General features: G+C 45.7%; 2 protein-coding genes across 2 annotated transcripts in view; both read right to left on the reverse strand.

The window, feature by feature from the left end:
* The window catches only part of LOC307214701 (uncharacterized protein), a 152583-nt gene that overhangs the window by 125056 nt on the left and 10949 nt on the right, over positions 1–16578 (reverse strand). The gene's annotated exons all lie outside the window — the stretch shown is intronic.
* On the reverse strand, positions 615–2671 carry LOC307213901 (zinc finger and SCAN domain-containing protein 31-like; the record flags this gene model as incomplete). The annotated part of the gene is made up of 3 exons (XM_079972136.1): positions 2604–2671; positions 937–1429; positions 615–740 (listed from the first exon to the last, which is right to left on the reverse strand). The coding sequence occupies exons 2-3, from the start codon at positions 1336–1338 to the stop codon at positions 615–617; spliced, it is 528 nt and encodes a 175-aa protein (XP_079828262.1). The 5' UTR covers positions 1339–1429; positions 2604–2671.

The following is a 16578-nucleotide window of genomic DNA, read 5'->3' on the forward strand; positions in this document are numbered from 1 at the left end:
GAGGCACCCCACAAGTGAGAGCCCAGGGGTCTGAACACTCATCCCCCCCACCACCACTTTTTGGACACGGCCCAGGAGGAAGGAGCAGAACCACTGTATGACAGTGCCCCCAGCTCCCAGCCCCTCACCATGGTCCAGAAGACCCATCCTTCTTCTACCTCCACTTCTTGGGCTCTCAGCCATCTTCCCTTCCTGGTTCCCCAGCTGCTTCCTCCCACCATTCCTCTGTGCCCAACCAGTAAATGACATTGCTCCATCCCTCGGCCTCTGTCCCCACAAGGCAGCTTCCCCTGACCTGATCTGGTTCCACAGCCGCTGCTTCCCTTCTGCCCCCATGAAAAGACGGATCAGGAGGTCTTGCTGGCATCCTTCTGTCACCTGCAAAAAAAAAAGGTAAGCAGGACGCCAGGAGTGCCTGCTTCTCTCACAGGTGAAACAGGGGATCTCTAACTGCAGATGGGCCTTTGAGAAAGCCTTTCCTGCTGAGAGCATTTGGAGGTTTGTGCCCATTTCATGTTTGTTTGTGCAGAAATACATCTCTCCTCCTCTGGACCCTTCTTCCCAACTGTCTCCCCCAAAACAAGATGAAAAGAACCCTCAGATGAGTTGGAAAACTACAGAACGAGACCAAATGGAGAAAAGCCTCCTTCCTCCTTACCCAGTGACCTCTCTCTGGTGTCCAACGGAGGCCTCTCTGCCTCACAGGAATCCAGGTCCATTTCTGCAAAGAGATCCTTTCCCTGAAAAAGAAACAAGGATTCAAAACAGAGAATGGGGAGAAATACTAGAAAGAGAATGACAAAGACTTGAAGGGTGTGAGATCTCATTCCATGGATGCTTTCCCAGAAAAAAGATGGGCCATCAGCAGACCATTATGGGATGTTCTCCATCCTGTTTGGAGCCCCTTGGGAGTATCCAGAGGAATGTCTCTCTCACCTGCTTTCTCTCCTCTGCCTGACTCAGGAGGAAACCTTCGGCCAGGGCCACCGCCTGGGAACTGGTCTCTGCTCCGCAGTCCCTCACCCAGCTCTTCATCTCCGGGGGAAGGACAGCCAGGAACTGCTCCAAGATCACCAGGTCCAGCATCTCAGCTTTCGTGTGCCTTTCTGGCTTCAGCCACTGGTGGCAAAAGTGGTAGAGTCGGCTGCAAACCTCTCGGGGTCCTTTGGCCTCTTGGCAGCAGAACTGCCTCAACTGCTGGCTCTGCACCTCTGAGCGGAGGGTGTCCTCCTCACCCAGGATCTTCTGCACTGGGTTTTCCCAGAACCCCCCACTGCTCCCAGTTTGGCTGCCATGGTCTCTTCCTGCTTTGGGGCCAGCTGTGTCTCGCACATCCATCTGTGCTCTCAGGAAGCCTCTGAGAGATCGGAAGGAACCCTTTGGTCTTCTGCCAAGTTCTGCCCGTCTTAATGAGGGGCTCTAGGAAATCCTACAAAGCAAATACATTGTTCTGTTACAGAATTTGTAGGACGAGGGGGAAATGGTTCCCTGAGCAAGCATGGATGAGTCTTGCTGGGAACCAGGGCTGGACTGCACCGCATCCCAGACCGTGAGCTATCCTTTTGAAAAGAAAGAGGAGGAGGAAGAGGAGAAGAAATACGTCTCTAGCCTTCTAGCAATGCAAAATGTGGAGGCAACTGAAGGGATTTCTGTCAGATTAATCAACCTGGTTTCTCCATCCTTCTAGTCAATGCATGAAGCCAGAACCGAATGACAAGGGAGTCATTTGTATCTTGTGAAAAATGGATGCTTTTCTCTACTTGGGGTCCTGACCTGGGGGTCCTCTGGAGTTGCTCCCCAGCTCCACCCTCACCCCACCTCCACTCCCTGCTTCTGTCTCCTTTTCTGCAATCTCTGCCGCTGTCCAGACAGATTTGTGGGGTGAGATCTCTTTTTCTCTCTTCTGAGGGCCAGGAATGTATCTGGCCAACCCCCAGAGGGCCAAGTGGGCGGGGCCAAAGACATCTCCCTTGATTTTGTTGTTGTTCTATTAGATAGCTTAACACAAACTGGTTTGCAATGCAGCAGCCAGACCATGGCCTGGGATCCCTCTCTTTATTCCTGGCCTCTCTTTCCTACTTTTCCTTCCTTCCTGCCTGTTGTTTTTTTTTGGGGGGGGGGCTAGTCCACCTCCTCCTCCAGCTTTGGAAAACCATTTGCTCATGTTTCCTCTGTTGTGCAATGAGGCTGAGCGATGTCACACAGAGTTAAAGAGCCAGGGACTCCTTTCTTTAAAGAAGGGAGATTTCGTGGGAGTCAGGGATCCTCTGATATTCAGGAAGGAGAGCGTGGCAGACCTGGCCCCTCCCTGGCAGGACCCTCTCCTCCTCTCTGACTTGGGGTCCCCCCCTCCAGGAGCAGATCAAGCCCCCCAGGCACCCTCCCCTGCCGCAGCCCTGGGACCCCCCCCCCGTCTCCCCACTGCACCCTTTGGGGGGAGAGAGAGGAGACTCGCCCATAGCTGTCAACCTTCCCTTTCTTTGCGGCAATTCCCTTATTGCAGCGCCGTTTCCGCTGCTTCCTGCTGCTATCCCGGATTGGTAGATAGGTGAGGCTGCTGATCCCTTATTTTCAAATCTGAAAGTTGACAGCTATGGACTCACCAGATCCCAGGAGGGGGCTGCGATTCGGCCCTTGCAGGAGAGACACCAAAGTAACACCCCGCCCCCCCCTTCCTTGCAGGAAAGGACTGGGGAGGGAGGGAGGGGCCTTGGCTCTGGAGGACCTGGCCCCCTCTTGCTTCCTGGCCTCTCTAGGAAGGCAGCTCACTTCCCTTTAACCCTTGCCAAGCCGAGTCCCTCCAGCTCAGCCCTCTCTCGCTTGGCAGAACCTCAGATTTCTATTATTTTTTATGGATTTAGGGGGGCAGCTGCCCCCCCCCTGGCTACGCCCATGCCCAGATATCCTTTTGGGGGTGAGGCTCTTGGCTGGACTCTGAGCATCTCCCTCCCTTGGCCAGAAACCAGAGGAAGAGCTTGCAGGGAAAAGGGCTTTGCAGGAGGCAAGGAAGCTCCTCCTGGAATTCCGGAGTGGAGAGAGAGGAGGGGATCCCAGGGTCATCTAGTCCAACCCGAACCAAGAGGGGGCCGGATCTAGTTCCCTAAACAGGCAGCCCTGTTGAGGGAAGCTTTCAATGTTTAATAGGTTATTGTATTTTAGTGTTTTACTGGAAGCCGCCCAGAGTGGCTGGGGAAACCCAGCCAGATGGGCGGGGTATAAATAATAAATTATTATTATAATTATTATTACAACCCCCAGCTATGCAGGAATCTCAGCTAAAGCACCCATGGCAGATGGCCGTCTGATCTCTGCTTAGAAACCTCCAAGGAAGGAGAGTCCCCCACCTCCCAAGGGAGACCTTTCCCCTGCCCAACTGCTCTTAGATGTCCCTCAAGGCAGCGGGTCCTGAGTTCTAGCCCTGCTGAAACAATCACACTGGCTACCAAGGAGGAACCAAGCGAATTTCAAAATAAATAAATCCTATTCTTGTTGTGTATTGAGTCAAAGGATTTTATATCCGTATTATTATTGTCTGTATTTGCATTAGGGTAAAGTAACTGTCTTTTGGTTCCAGAGGGTACAGCTACTATTGCGTCATTTAAGCTGCTGTATTTGGATCCTCTGTCCTGTTGCTTTAATAAAGAAGTGTTACTAGAGAACTGTCTCCAGCATATTATGTCAAGAGAGCTGAAATCACAAACCCCACGTCACAACAACTGGCGACGAGGATGGGATCCGGAATGCTGAGGAGCGGTTAAACGCAGCCCTGCCTCAGAGTCCGGATTGTAGCTAAGAACAAGACTCACTGGCCAGCTGAGAAGACGACCCTGCCCACAGGACAATGGGGAGTCCAAGGGTATTGGAGCCCTTCCAGCCATCAGAGCCCCACACGTGGGAAGACTACATCGAACGCTTCAAGTTCTTCGCAGTGGCTCAAGGGATCACCGATGCCAGCAAAAGAAGGGCCACATTCCTGAGCTACTGTGGGCCTGAGACCTTCAAGCTGGCCAAGGCATTGCTTGCCCCAGCGAAGCTAAGTGAGACATCTCTCAAAGATATTCTTGCCTGCCTAACAAGCCATTTAGCGCCTACTGAGACCAAGATGGCCCGGCGGATGGAGTTTCATAAGAGGCAGCAGCGTGCTGGGGAGTCTGTATCTGTATTTCTAGCTGAACTGCGGAAGCTCGCTCAGCACTGCGACTTCCAAGATCTGGAAGAGACTCTCCTGGATCGGTTTGTCGGTGGTCTGAGCAGCAAGAAAGCCAGAAGACGCATCGTCGCTAAAGAAGAGGTTACCCTTGCTTCAGCCTTGAAGGAGGCCACCGCCACGGAGAATTATGAAAGAGAGGAGCTTGATGCCAGTCGCAGGGCCCCTAAGCCACAGATAGAAGTTGCACATGCCATGGACGAGCTAGAGGCTACTCCGAGCCAGAGCCCAGTCCGTGGGGTCGAGTCAGTGCGTCAGGCCTGCACAGTGCACAAAGATCACCGAGGCAGGTGCCCTGGTTGTGGCGGAAACCATGAGCGGAAGAGTTGTCGTTTCCGGGATGCTATGTGCCGGACGTGCGGAAAGACAGGTCACATCGCCAGGGTCTGTAGATCGGCGGCGTTGGGAGCGACAGGAGCACCTAGACTGGAGCATCGCAGATCGGCCACAGTGAACCATGTTCTAAAGGACTGCCACTACGTAACGGAGATCAACAGGAGGGTCGTGCAGTTTCCAGCGCAAGGCAAGGCACACGTCAAGGTGAAGATTGAGGGTCAGCTGTGCGACATGGAGGTGGACTCCGGATCTGGATTCACTATCGTGTCGGACCAGACCGCGAGGACATTCTTCCCCAGGGGTAAGTTGCCCCCTCTGGAGCCCTTCCCGGCAACTTTGCAGTCATACTCAGCGGGCCGCATCCATGTCATGGGAATGTGTGCCGTGAGAGTACAGTTCCGGGACAAACAGGCGGTACTCAAACTGGTGATTGCGAAGGGCAGTCGCCCCAGTCTCCTGGGCACTGACTGGTTTCCCGCCCTGGGACTGAGTATATCAGGGCTTAATTCAATCCAAACCTGCCCTGAGATGAGCGAGGCATTATGCAAAGAATTTGCTGGTCTCTTTAATGGAAAACTGGGTTGTTATAAAGGGCCCCCAGTTGACTTCGAATTGGACCCTGGGGTGGCCCCAATCCGACTCAAACCAAGGCGAGTGCCATTTGCACTGCAACCCAAGATCGAAGCAGAGCTGGATAAATTGGTCAAGCAGGGAGTTCTCTCACCCGTGGACTCCGCTAAGTGGGAGACTCCAATCGTCATGCCCCTTAAAGCAAATGGGGAAGTCAGGATCTGTGCTGATTACAAATGTACTATCAATAAGGCACTCAGGGGAAACTCATACCCCATTCCAGTCGTATCACATCTGTTGGCTAAACTGGCTGGGGGCAAGGTGTTCACCAAACTTGACCTGGCGCAAGCTTACCAACAGCTGCCAGTAACCCCACAATCAGCGGAAGCACAGACTATTGTCACACATAAAGGGGCGTTCAGAGTTAACAGATTACAATTTGGAGTTTGTGTGGCCCCAGGGATTTTTCAAGGGCTCATGGAACGCATGTTAAGAGGTCTGCCGGGGGTCTTGCCATTTTTTGATGACGTTTTGATTGCTGGAAAAGACCCACAGGAACTGGTTGTGCGTGTCCGTGCAGTGTTGCTCAAGTTCAAGGAGGTGGGGTTGCAACTAAAAAAGGAAAAATGCAGTTTTGGGGTGCCAACTGTGGAATTCTTGGGGTTTAAAATTGATGCATCAGGCATCCACCCCACAGATGCTAAGGTTAAGGCCATCATCGAGGCACCACGACCACAGAACAAGACGGAGTTGCAGTCATTCCTGGGACTTATTAACTTTTATCATTCGTTCTTACCCCAGAAAGCTTCGGTAGCTGAACCATTACATAGACTGTTGCAGAAAAAGAATGTGTGGCGATGGGGGCAGGAGCAGCAGAAGGCTTTTGACTCTTTGCGAGGAATGATGAGTAGCAAGAGCGTCCTTGCTCATTATGATGAATCGAAGCCGCTGGTCCTGGCATGTGATGCCTCTCAATACGGCCTGGGGGCGGTGCTGAGTCATAGGGAACCGGATGGGTCGGAAAAGCCCATCTCTTTCTATTCCCATACGTTGTCGCCCATGGAGCGCAACTATGCTCAAATTGACAAAGAGGCGCTTGCAATTGTGGCAGGAATCAAAAAGTTCCATGATTATGTGTACGGTCGTCATTTCTCCATTGAAACGGACCACAAACCACTGTTGGGGTTGTTCAACCCGAACAAACAAACGCCACAAAGTCTCTCCCCCAGAATGCTGCGTTGGTCTATATTCCTGAATGGGTTCCAGTACACCTTGACCCATGTGCCGGGGAAACGGTTGTGCCACGCTGATGCGCTGAGTCGATTGCCCCTTCCTGGCGGGAGCAATGAGGATCCTGCTCCAGCGGAGCACATAATGATGCTGGAAACACTTCCAGGGGCTCCTGTAACGGCTACTGATATTGCTGAGAAAACGAGGAAAGATGCTGTTCTCTCCCGTGTGCTCACTTGGGTGGGGAGGGGGTGGCCAGGTGGTCCGCATGAAGACAAATTCAGGCCTTATGCGACAAGGCAGCACGAGTTATCCATGCATAAGGGTTGTCTCCTGTGGGGAGATAGGGTGATCATCCCAGCACCACTGAGAAACAGGGTTCTTGAGACGCTTCACATGGGACACCCGGGAATGGTCAGGATGAAGTCGCTAGCCCGATGTTATGTGTGGTGGCCTGGAATGGACCAGAACATAGAACAATGGGTACAAACATGCAAGGCATGCCAAGAGGTGCGGCCAGAAGTGGCCAGAGCACCAGTTCACTGGTGGGAGCAGTCCAGATCTCCCTGGAGCCGGCTGCACTTAGATTTTTCTGGGCCATTCCAGGGGAAGGTTTTTTTGGTTATCGTCGATGCATATTCCAAATGGTTAGAAGTGACGATGGTCCCTAGCATGGTATCAGCTGCCGTAATCAAGGTGTTGAGGCAGCTGTTTGCAACCCACGGGTTACCTGAGACCATTGTATCAGATAATGGGGCAGCTTTTGTATCCCAAGAATTCAGGGCATTCTTGGCTGATAACTTCATAAGAGGGGTCACATCCGCGCCCTTTCACCCATCCTCCAATGGGCAGGCGGAGCGCATGGTAAGAACAGCCAAAGAATCCATTGCGCGCTTAATGGAGGGTAACTGGTCAGCTCGCATCGCACGAATGTTATTTTTGCAGCATGCGACGCCGTGGACTGCGACGGGCAAGTCGCCAGCTGAGCTGCTCTTGGGTAGAAGATTGGTAACGGTGTTGGATTATGTCCACCCGGATAAAATGCCAAACCGTAATTCAAGAGCAAACCCCCAGGCTGAGACTGACACAACAAGGTATTTCGCCCCTGAAGATCTGGTCTGGGTGAGGAACTATTCACGAGGTTCGCGGTGGGTGGCTGGTGTGGTCACCCGGACTAGTGGACCTGTGTCCTATCATGTGACCTTGGAAAATGGACAAGTTTGGAAGAGACATATAGATCAGCTGAGGCGCCGGGCGCTCAGCAGGGAGGAGTCTGATAATTCATCCCTGGCTAACGACGCAGAGCTGCAAGACCAGAGTGAAAATGGCCCAGTGGTGCAATCACCAGGGGCTTCAGCAAATGAACCAGGGTCTGCTAGTCCTCAGGATGACGAGGTACAGGTAGGGGACCCTGAGATGTCTGGGACTCCATCTGTTCCTGACGAAACCCCTATAGCAGCCCCCCTACCACAGGTGACACCCAATCCAGAACCGGCAACACCAGTTGTCAGGAGATCTAGTAGAAGTTGTAGGACCCCACAGTACCTGAGAGATTACGTCTGCTGTGCTCACTAGGGGGGGAGGGGTGTTGTGTATTGAGTCAAAGGATTTTATATCTGTATTATTATTGTCTGTATTTGCATTAGGGTAAAGTAACTGTCTTTTGGTTCCAGATGGTACAGCTACTATTGGGTCATTTAAGCTGCTGTATTTGGATCCTCTGTCTTGTTGCTTTAATAAAGAAGTGTTACTAGAGAACTGTCTCCAGCATATTATGTCAAGAGAGCTGAAATCACAAACCCCACGTCACAACAATTCTCATCATAAATGAGTAATACTTTCTTATGTATGCCACTTCCCTTTCCAGAAATGCTCAATTGCTAATTCAATGGACTGAAAATGGATGGTTGTTGTTATTATGTTTAGGGAAGCTTTTAATATTTGATGGACTATTATATTTTAATATTTTGTTGGAACTCGCCTTTTACTCCCCTTCAGGAGTCTCAAAGCGGCTAACAATCTCCTTTCCCTTCCTCCCCCACAACAAACACTCTGTGAGGTGAGTGGGGCTGAGAGACTTCAGAGAAGTGTGACTGGCCCAAGGTCACCCAGCAGCTGCATGTGGAGGAGCGGAGACGCGAACCCGGTTCACCAGATTACGAGACTACCGCTCTTAACCACTACACCACACTGGCTCTCTGAAATGAATAAGAGATGTAATCCAAGATTTAGATTTCTTTTATTTTATTTTCCCTTTGGGGACATATCCACCACATGTGGAATAAGGTTCCCTCATTTTGTATGCATCTCCAACACTTATTGCTGATATTTATTTATTTTGACTGATCTGGATGGGGTCAGGTACCATCTAAAAATCAAATAGCATGTGGTGAATTTTAAGTCTATTCCCATAATTTCCCTCATTTTTCATCTTCATTGGATATCCACAATCATGTGTCCATTTCACCATCACCTCCTTCACCTCCTAGTCCTTAAGGTTCCAGTCCAGTAACAATCTGTGTGGTTTTGATAATATCTTTGTATTATTTAATATATATTTTTTTTAAAAAAATCCGCTGTTGTTCTGTCAAGTCCATTTATTTTTTATCTGGAAAAAATTGTTTAACTGGTAATCTTTCTTTTTTACTTTTGATTTCCTTTTATATTTTTACTTTTTTGTAATTTTAGCATATAATAACAGTAGTAATTATATGGAAATGGGATAATAATATTGAAATGAATAAAATGCTTAACTCGCCAAGATTTTTATTGTTTGCAGCTTCCCACAGCATGCATGCCATTAGAATGGCAATGCCTATAATAGCAGCAACTTTTTTAAAAAGTAATACTTTGAGCCCATACTTCAATTTCTCAGCAGCTCCCCTTGCCCCAGAGACACTTCTAGCATTCCATCTCCTCTACCTGTGGCATTGTTCAGCAGTGGGGAAAGTGACCTCTTCACAACGGATGTACATTTGGTATGGCCCTTTCCAGGTTTTTTCCTGCCCCTTGTGTTTGTCTTTCATTTGTTCTCCTATGTGTGTTGTCAGTAGAAGCCACAATTCTGTGGGTACTCTAGGTGGTGCAGAAAGCACCTAGAAGCTGACTAGAGGTTGAAGTGCCGATCAAGCTTCAGTTTTGCGCTCTATTAATTCCAGTTAGCAGTACTGGGGGTGGTTCACATTCTGGGGCAGTGCTTTTGTCCAGCAGAGGGTGTCACAGGGCCAGCCAACTTTACCTTTAAAGCAAACTTGGGTCTCCAGCTGTTTTTGGACTACAACTCCCATCATCCCTAGCTAGCAGGACCAGTGGGAAGGGATGATGGGAACTGTAGTCCAAAAACAGCTGGAGACCCAAGTGTGGGAAAGCCTGCTTCAAAGCATCTTTTCCATTTTGCCCACAAAAATGGGACCTGTCCATGTTTGTATCTTCTTGTATTTTGTTTTCCTCATGACCTTTCTGCGTTTTTTTTAAATTATTTTTTAAGAGGGCAAATTGAAAGAGAAATTGTATGGCAAGTTGCAGAAGAATAAAAGGTTGTGTTTGAAAAAAACACACCAAAAACTGGGGGGTGACACTTCCGGAGGCGGCGCGATCGGTAATGGCGGTCCTCTTCCTTCTGTGAGGGGGAAGCTCCGCGGAAACTGGGTCGTCCGCTACGGCGAAGCGGAGATCCACATCGAAAACCCACAGGCAGGAAGAGCCTGTGGTCTTGAGACTCGGCGGGCGCCAGAAGCGGCCCCCAAAACGCAGAAGGAACCCCGTAAGGGGCTCCGGAACGTGGAGGGGGTATCGCGGCGCTGTGAGTCGTTCGCAAATCCGTGGAGTGAAGCCGCGCAGCTGCTGCCGGAGAGCGCTGACTTCTTTTCCTGGAAACTTCTGATTCGGAAAAAGCAGCAACCCGTGAGTAAAGAAGGACCTTTCTAATTTGAGACTAAAACACTGAATTTGGCTGAAAGCGGAGAGACGAAAAACAGGAAGTCCGTCTTCCGCTCTTACTGAACTTTAAAGCAAGGAGCTGGAGGAGTGGGGGCGTAGAAGAAACTTTCAACCTAATTCGATCTGAGCACCCATTGAAACTGCTTTTAAACAAAGTAAGGACTTTAATTATATGATTTCCTTCCTTTATCTGGACTGTGCTAACTTTCTTCTATTGGAACTACGATTTGAATGAGAAACCCAGGTGCTGGAGCTGCCTGAGAAACAGAGCTGTCAGTTTTGCAGACTTGGCTACTGTGTACCAGGACTTGTAACAATCTGAGGGCTTTTGGACCTGTTACTTTGAAACATTATTTGAAATACCAGACTGCACTGTCAGAAACAATGTATTGCTGTCAACACTAACTCTGCTTAATATCTGTTGCTGGAGGTCCTTGGACATTAAATTAGACTTTAATAATTTTATCAGAATTGGATTCTTCCCTAAAGACATTTTAAGCTCCCCCTAGAGGATTTGGGATTTACAGCAGTGACATCATCCTACTTTCTTTTTCCCTACCTCCTGTTTGACTGTTTATCTCTGGGTTGTTGCTTTCTCATGGGAACAACCCAGCGTGACCTTGACTCCTAGATAACTTTGGAATGAGTGGCGCAAGAAAAAAGGGCCCAAGAACTAGACAAACAACTTTAACAACTTTAACCTCAGCCTTGCAGACACGTGGATCATCTGTACCTACTTTGCCTTCGGAAGAACAAACTGTGTCTACTCTGCCACTGGCAGGGGAGGGAGAAACTGAGCAGCCACAATTGGAAGATATGGCCTCAGGAGCAACTGCTTCCATTTTAGAAAAAAAATATGAAAAATTGGAATCTTTGGACAAGAGAGTGGAATCTTTGGATAAGAAAGCAGATGAACAAACAGCCAAGATTGATCAAAATACAGAATGCTTAAATAGAATAACGGGGCAGGTTTCACAGAACGTACAAGCAATTGGGCAGCTGACGGAGGCTACAGCAGAAAATCGTAAACTGGCTGAGGATACTAGCCAAAAACTTGAAAATTTAGAACAAGAGGTAAGACCACTCTGCAAACAAGTTGGTGAACATCAGACCTATCTTTCTATGATAGAACTGCGGAACCGGGAGAGTAACTTAAGGATAAGGTCGATACCAGAAGTTGAAGAAGGTAACCTAGCTGAGTTCCTGACTAAAGAACTTTCCAAGTTTTGGAATATAGAGGAAAAGGACTTTAAGATTGTGTCAGCTTTTAGACTTGGAAGATTTGCAAAGAAAGAGAAGCCCAGAGATTGTTTGATAACTTTGAGATCAAAGGAGGAAAGGGACAAGATATTGGGCCTACACTACGAAAAAGCACTGGACATCTTGGACAAAAGAATTGAAATTTATAAAGATATCCCGAAACAGCTGCTGGACCTTAGATCCGCCTATCTTGAACTGGTCAGACTGCTGAGGAGCAATTCAATTATTTTTAGGTGGGAATTCCCTCAAGGATTATCCTTTACATTCAGAGGGAAGAAGGTTAAAATTAGAACATTGGAAGACAGAGACAAATTTTTGATTGCACACGGAGAGGACCTTCAAAAAGGAACGGAATCACCTTTTGGGCCTGGAGCACCGGCTGTACCCGCACACTTGGAACCTGAGGACCCAGCGGAAAAAATACCACCCCTAGAAAAATAACAGATTTATTCAGGATGTCTCTGCAACTTCTGAGTTGGAACATAAATGGTTGTAACTCCCCGGAAAAAAGGAGGAAGATATTCCACATATTAAAAAAAGAACAATTGGACATTATCTGCCTGCAAGAAACGCATGTGACTAGGCTCCATAAAAAAGTGTTAATAAATAAAAGACTTGGCCAAGAATTTATATCTTCGGATCGAGTAAAGAAGAGAGGCGTGGTGATATATGCAAAAGAGAGCCTATCACCTAAATTCTTATTCAAAGACGAGCATGGAAGAATTTTGGCAATTGAGATACAACATCAAGGAGAGAAGCTTTTGATATTAGGGATCTATGCACCAAATGAGGGGAAATCGGAATTTTACAAGAAGTTGCACGAGAGCATGCTGGATTATCTGGACTATAACAACATCGTTATGATGGGAGATATGAATGGGGTCGTATCAACCAACATGGATAAGTCACAAAGCCAAAATGTTACAAAAGATGGCAGATTACCAAAGACTTTTTTTGAAATGACAGACAATATGGATTTGATTGACATCTGGAGGACAAAGAACCCCTTGGGAAGAGAGGGAACATTCTTTTCTGAAGCCCAACTGACATGGACAAGAATCGACCAACTATGGATATCTAGAGGTCTGGCACCTAAGACCAGAAAGGTGGAAATCTGCCCAAAGACCTGCTCCGACCATAATGCAGTAAAGATGGATATGACACTATTACCAACTGGCTCCTTTAGATGGAAGATGAATGACAACATGTTTAGAGATCAGGAGATCATTAAGAAGGCCCAAAAAGTTTTGAAGGACTACTTTGAGATAAATCTGAACACTACGGTGGAAAAAAGAATCATCTGGGACGCAAGTAAGGCTGTGATGAGGGGGTTTTTGATACAACAGAATGCCGTAAAGAAAAGGATGCAAAATGAGAAAAAAGACAAGATCTTGGAGAAAATTAAAGAATTAGAGAAGAAATTAAGATCAAATCCGAAATCACAGCCGATCCTGAGAGAAATTAAACTCTATCAAGCACAATATTCTAAATTTATAAATCAGGAAATAGAGTGGAAAGTTAAATTAATGAAACAAAAAACTTTTGAATCGGCGAATAAATGTGGGAAACTGCTAGCTTGGCAGTTGAAGAAGAGACAAAAACAAATTTGGAGATTGAAGGAAGAAATATTCAGAACCCTGTGGACATTAGAAAGTGTTTCCAGAGTTACTTCAAAAAATTATATACTCAAGGGCCGCAAGATGAGGCTGAGATTAAACAATTTTTGAAAAAGAATGGATTGCCAAAATTGTCACAAGAAAACAGATCAATCCTGAATTGTAAAATAACACGCCAAGAGATTGAACAAGCCATTCAGAACATGAAACTGGGCAAATCTCCAGGGCCAGATGGGCTGACCTCCAAGTACTATAAGACATTGAAAGACTACTTGATACAACCATTGATGGAGGTTAGCAATGAAATTATGGAGGGGAAGAAGGCGCCGGAATCGTGGAAAGAAGCTTTCATCACATTGATACCAAAATCGGAAGCTGAAAAGACACAACTTAAGAACTACCGTCCCATCTCTCTCTTAAATGTGGATTACAAAATATTTGCAGACATTTTGGCAAGTAGACTGAAAAAAGTTTTGAATGAAGTAATTCACAAGGACCAGGCAGGCTTTCTCCCAGGTAGACATTTGTTTGCTAATACAAGGAACATTATTGATATTTTGGAACTCTTGCAAACAAACATCAACACAAAAGCAGTGCTAATTTTTATAGATGCGGAGAAGGCCTTTGACAATGTCTTTTGGAAATTTATGAAGGGAAATTTAGAAGGGATGGGAGTGGGACGGGGTTTTGAAAACGGGATTGATGCAATTTATTCAGAACAAAAGGCTAAACTGATAGTTAACAATGTGATTACAGAAGAGTTCAAAATTGAAAAAGGAACACGACAAGGCTGTCCTATCTCCCCACTGTTATTTATCTCGATTCTGGAGGTGCTCTTGAATATGATTAGAGGGGACCGGTTGGTGGAAGGAATTCAGGTCGGAGTGAAACAATATAAACTTAAAGCTTTTGCAGATGACCTAGTTTTGACCTTGCAGGAGCCAGAATCTAGTACGAAAAGAGTATTACAATTGATTCAAGACTTTGGTCGGGTGGCGGGATTTAAATTAAACAAACAGAAAACAAAGGTACTGGGAAAAAATTTGACAGATACAGAGTCAGAACGGTTTCAGAGAGAGACAGAACTAAATGTGGTTAAAAAAGTAAAGTACCTAGGGGTAAACATAACAGCAAAAAATCTGAGTCTATTTAAGGACAATTATGATAAATGTTGGTCAGAAATTAAGAGAGACTTAGACAGTTGGACAAAACTGAAACTTTCTTTGTTAGGCCGAATTGCTGCTATCAAGATGAATGTATTGCCAAAAATGCTGTTTTTATTTCAAACATTACAGATTGTGGACAAGGCGGAGTGCTTCCGGAAGTGGCAGAGAGATATTTCCAAGTTTGTCTGGCAGGGCAAAAAGCCCAGAATTAAGTTTAAGATATTAACTGATGCGAAAGAAAGAGGGGGCTTTGCCCTGCCAGACCTAAGGTTGTACTATGAGTCAGCAGCTTTCTGCTGGCTAAAAGACTGGCTACTTCTCGAAGACACTGACGTATTGGATCTGGAAGGTTTTAACAATGCTTTTGGTTGGCATGCATACTTATGGTATGACAAGGTTAAGATCAATAAGGCCTTTAAGAACCATATTGTCAGAAAGGCAGTGTTTAATGTCTGGATAAAATATAAAGACTTATTGGAAAACAAAACTCCAAGGTGGCTCTCACCTTTGGAAGCTAAGGCCCGAAAAAGACTCAATATGGAGGCCAAATGGCCAAAATATTGGGAAATACTAGAAAAAGATGGAGACAACTGGAAATTGCAGAGTTTTGAGAAAATGAAGGATAAAGTGCGAGACTGGTTACATTACGCTCAGATTAAAGAAATGTTTAAAAATGACAAAAAGTTAGGATTCCAGGTGGAGAAATCGAAATTGGAAACAGAACTGTTAGAACCTAGGACTAAGGTACTTTCAAGAATGTATAACTTGCTGTTAAAATGGAATACACAAGATGAAACGGTCAAATCGGTCATGATTAAATGGGCACAGGATATTGGACATAATATCATGTTTGAGGACTGGGAAAGGTTGTGGACCTCTGGGTTGAATTTCACTGCATGTAATGCTTTGAAAGAAAATGTTATGAAAATGATATATAGATGGTACATGACCCCAGTCAAACTCGCAAAAATATACCATTTGTCTGATAATAAATGTTGGAAATGTAAAGAGAATGAAGGAACATTCTTTCACCTCTGGTGGACCTGTACTAAAGTGAAGGCCTTTTGGGAAATGATATATAATGAGCTGAAAAAGGTATTTAGGTATACCTTCCTTAAGAAACCAGAGGCCTTCCTTTTGGGCATTATCAGTCAGAGGGTGGCAAAGAAGGACCGAACTTTTTTCCTGTATGCAACAACGGCAGCAAGGATACTTATCGCTAAATACTGGAAAACCCAAGATCTACCCACACTGGAAGAATGGCAGACGCAACTGATAGGCTACATGGAACTGGCAGAAATGACTGGCAGAATCCGAGACCTGGGAGAGGAGAGGATGGAAGAAGACTGGAAGAAATTCAAGATTTATTTGCAAAAACATTGTAATTTGGTTAAATGTTAAGAAGGATGCTGGATCATAAATAATTTGGCAACACTAAACTAGATGGAGTAATGAAGATAAGCTATGTAACAATTTAAAATAATTTAAATTTTTTTGAATAATTATTAAATTATAGTCAAATTTCTAAGATTTGGTTAAAGGGGATTGGAGACCAGAAAATTAGATATAAGAGTAGAATCAAGATGATAAATTGCTGGCAAATTTTATTGGAATGAAGGTAGGAGCGGGAGATGAGAGGAAGTCCAAAGAAGTGGTGAAACTATGCTGAGATATATGTCATACTGTTTATTCTTATGTATTGTATTAAAAAATCTTAATAAAAAATTTAAAAAAAACAAAAACAAAAACTGGGGGGTGGCATCCTTAAATATTTTATTGGGGGTGGGGCAAAGACCACTAGGCCTTTAAGAGTTGGCGCCTATTCCCCCCCCTTTTTTTAAAAGATATTTATTAGAATTTCCAATTTAATACAAAAAACCAACAAAAAACAAAAATGCACAAAAAATAACAAAAAAATACAAAAACACACAATTAAAAAACAAAACAAATATAATTTCCATTACTTATTTCCACTACCTTGTTTCCCAGACCTCCTCTCACCTCCCCCTTTTGTATTCCAGTTCAAATTCTTAACTCAACAAATCCTTATTGTAACTTATAACTTATTTTAACTTACTGCTCAACCTTTGCATTACAGCTAGTAACCACTTAATTTCTGTCCAACATCATTCTAACATTCATTAATTTTACAATATTTCTGCAAATAATCTTTAAATTTCTTCCAATCCTCTTCCGCCGACTCTTTTCCCTGGTCTCGGATTGTGCCGGTCATTTCTGCCAGTCCCATATAGTC

This window comes from Podarcis cretensis (genome assembly GCF_951804945.1).
Source record: "Podarcis cretensis genome assembly, chromosome: 4".
NCBI classification, from domain to species: Eukaryota; Metazoa; Chordata; class Lepidosauria; order Squamata; family Lacertidae; genus Podarcis; species Podarcis cretensis.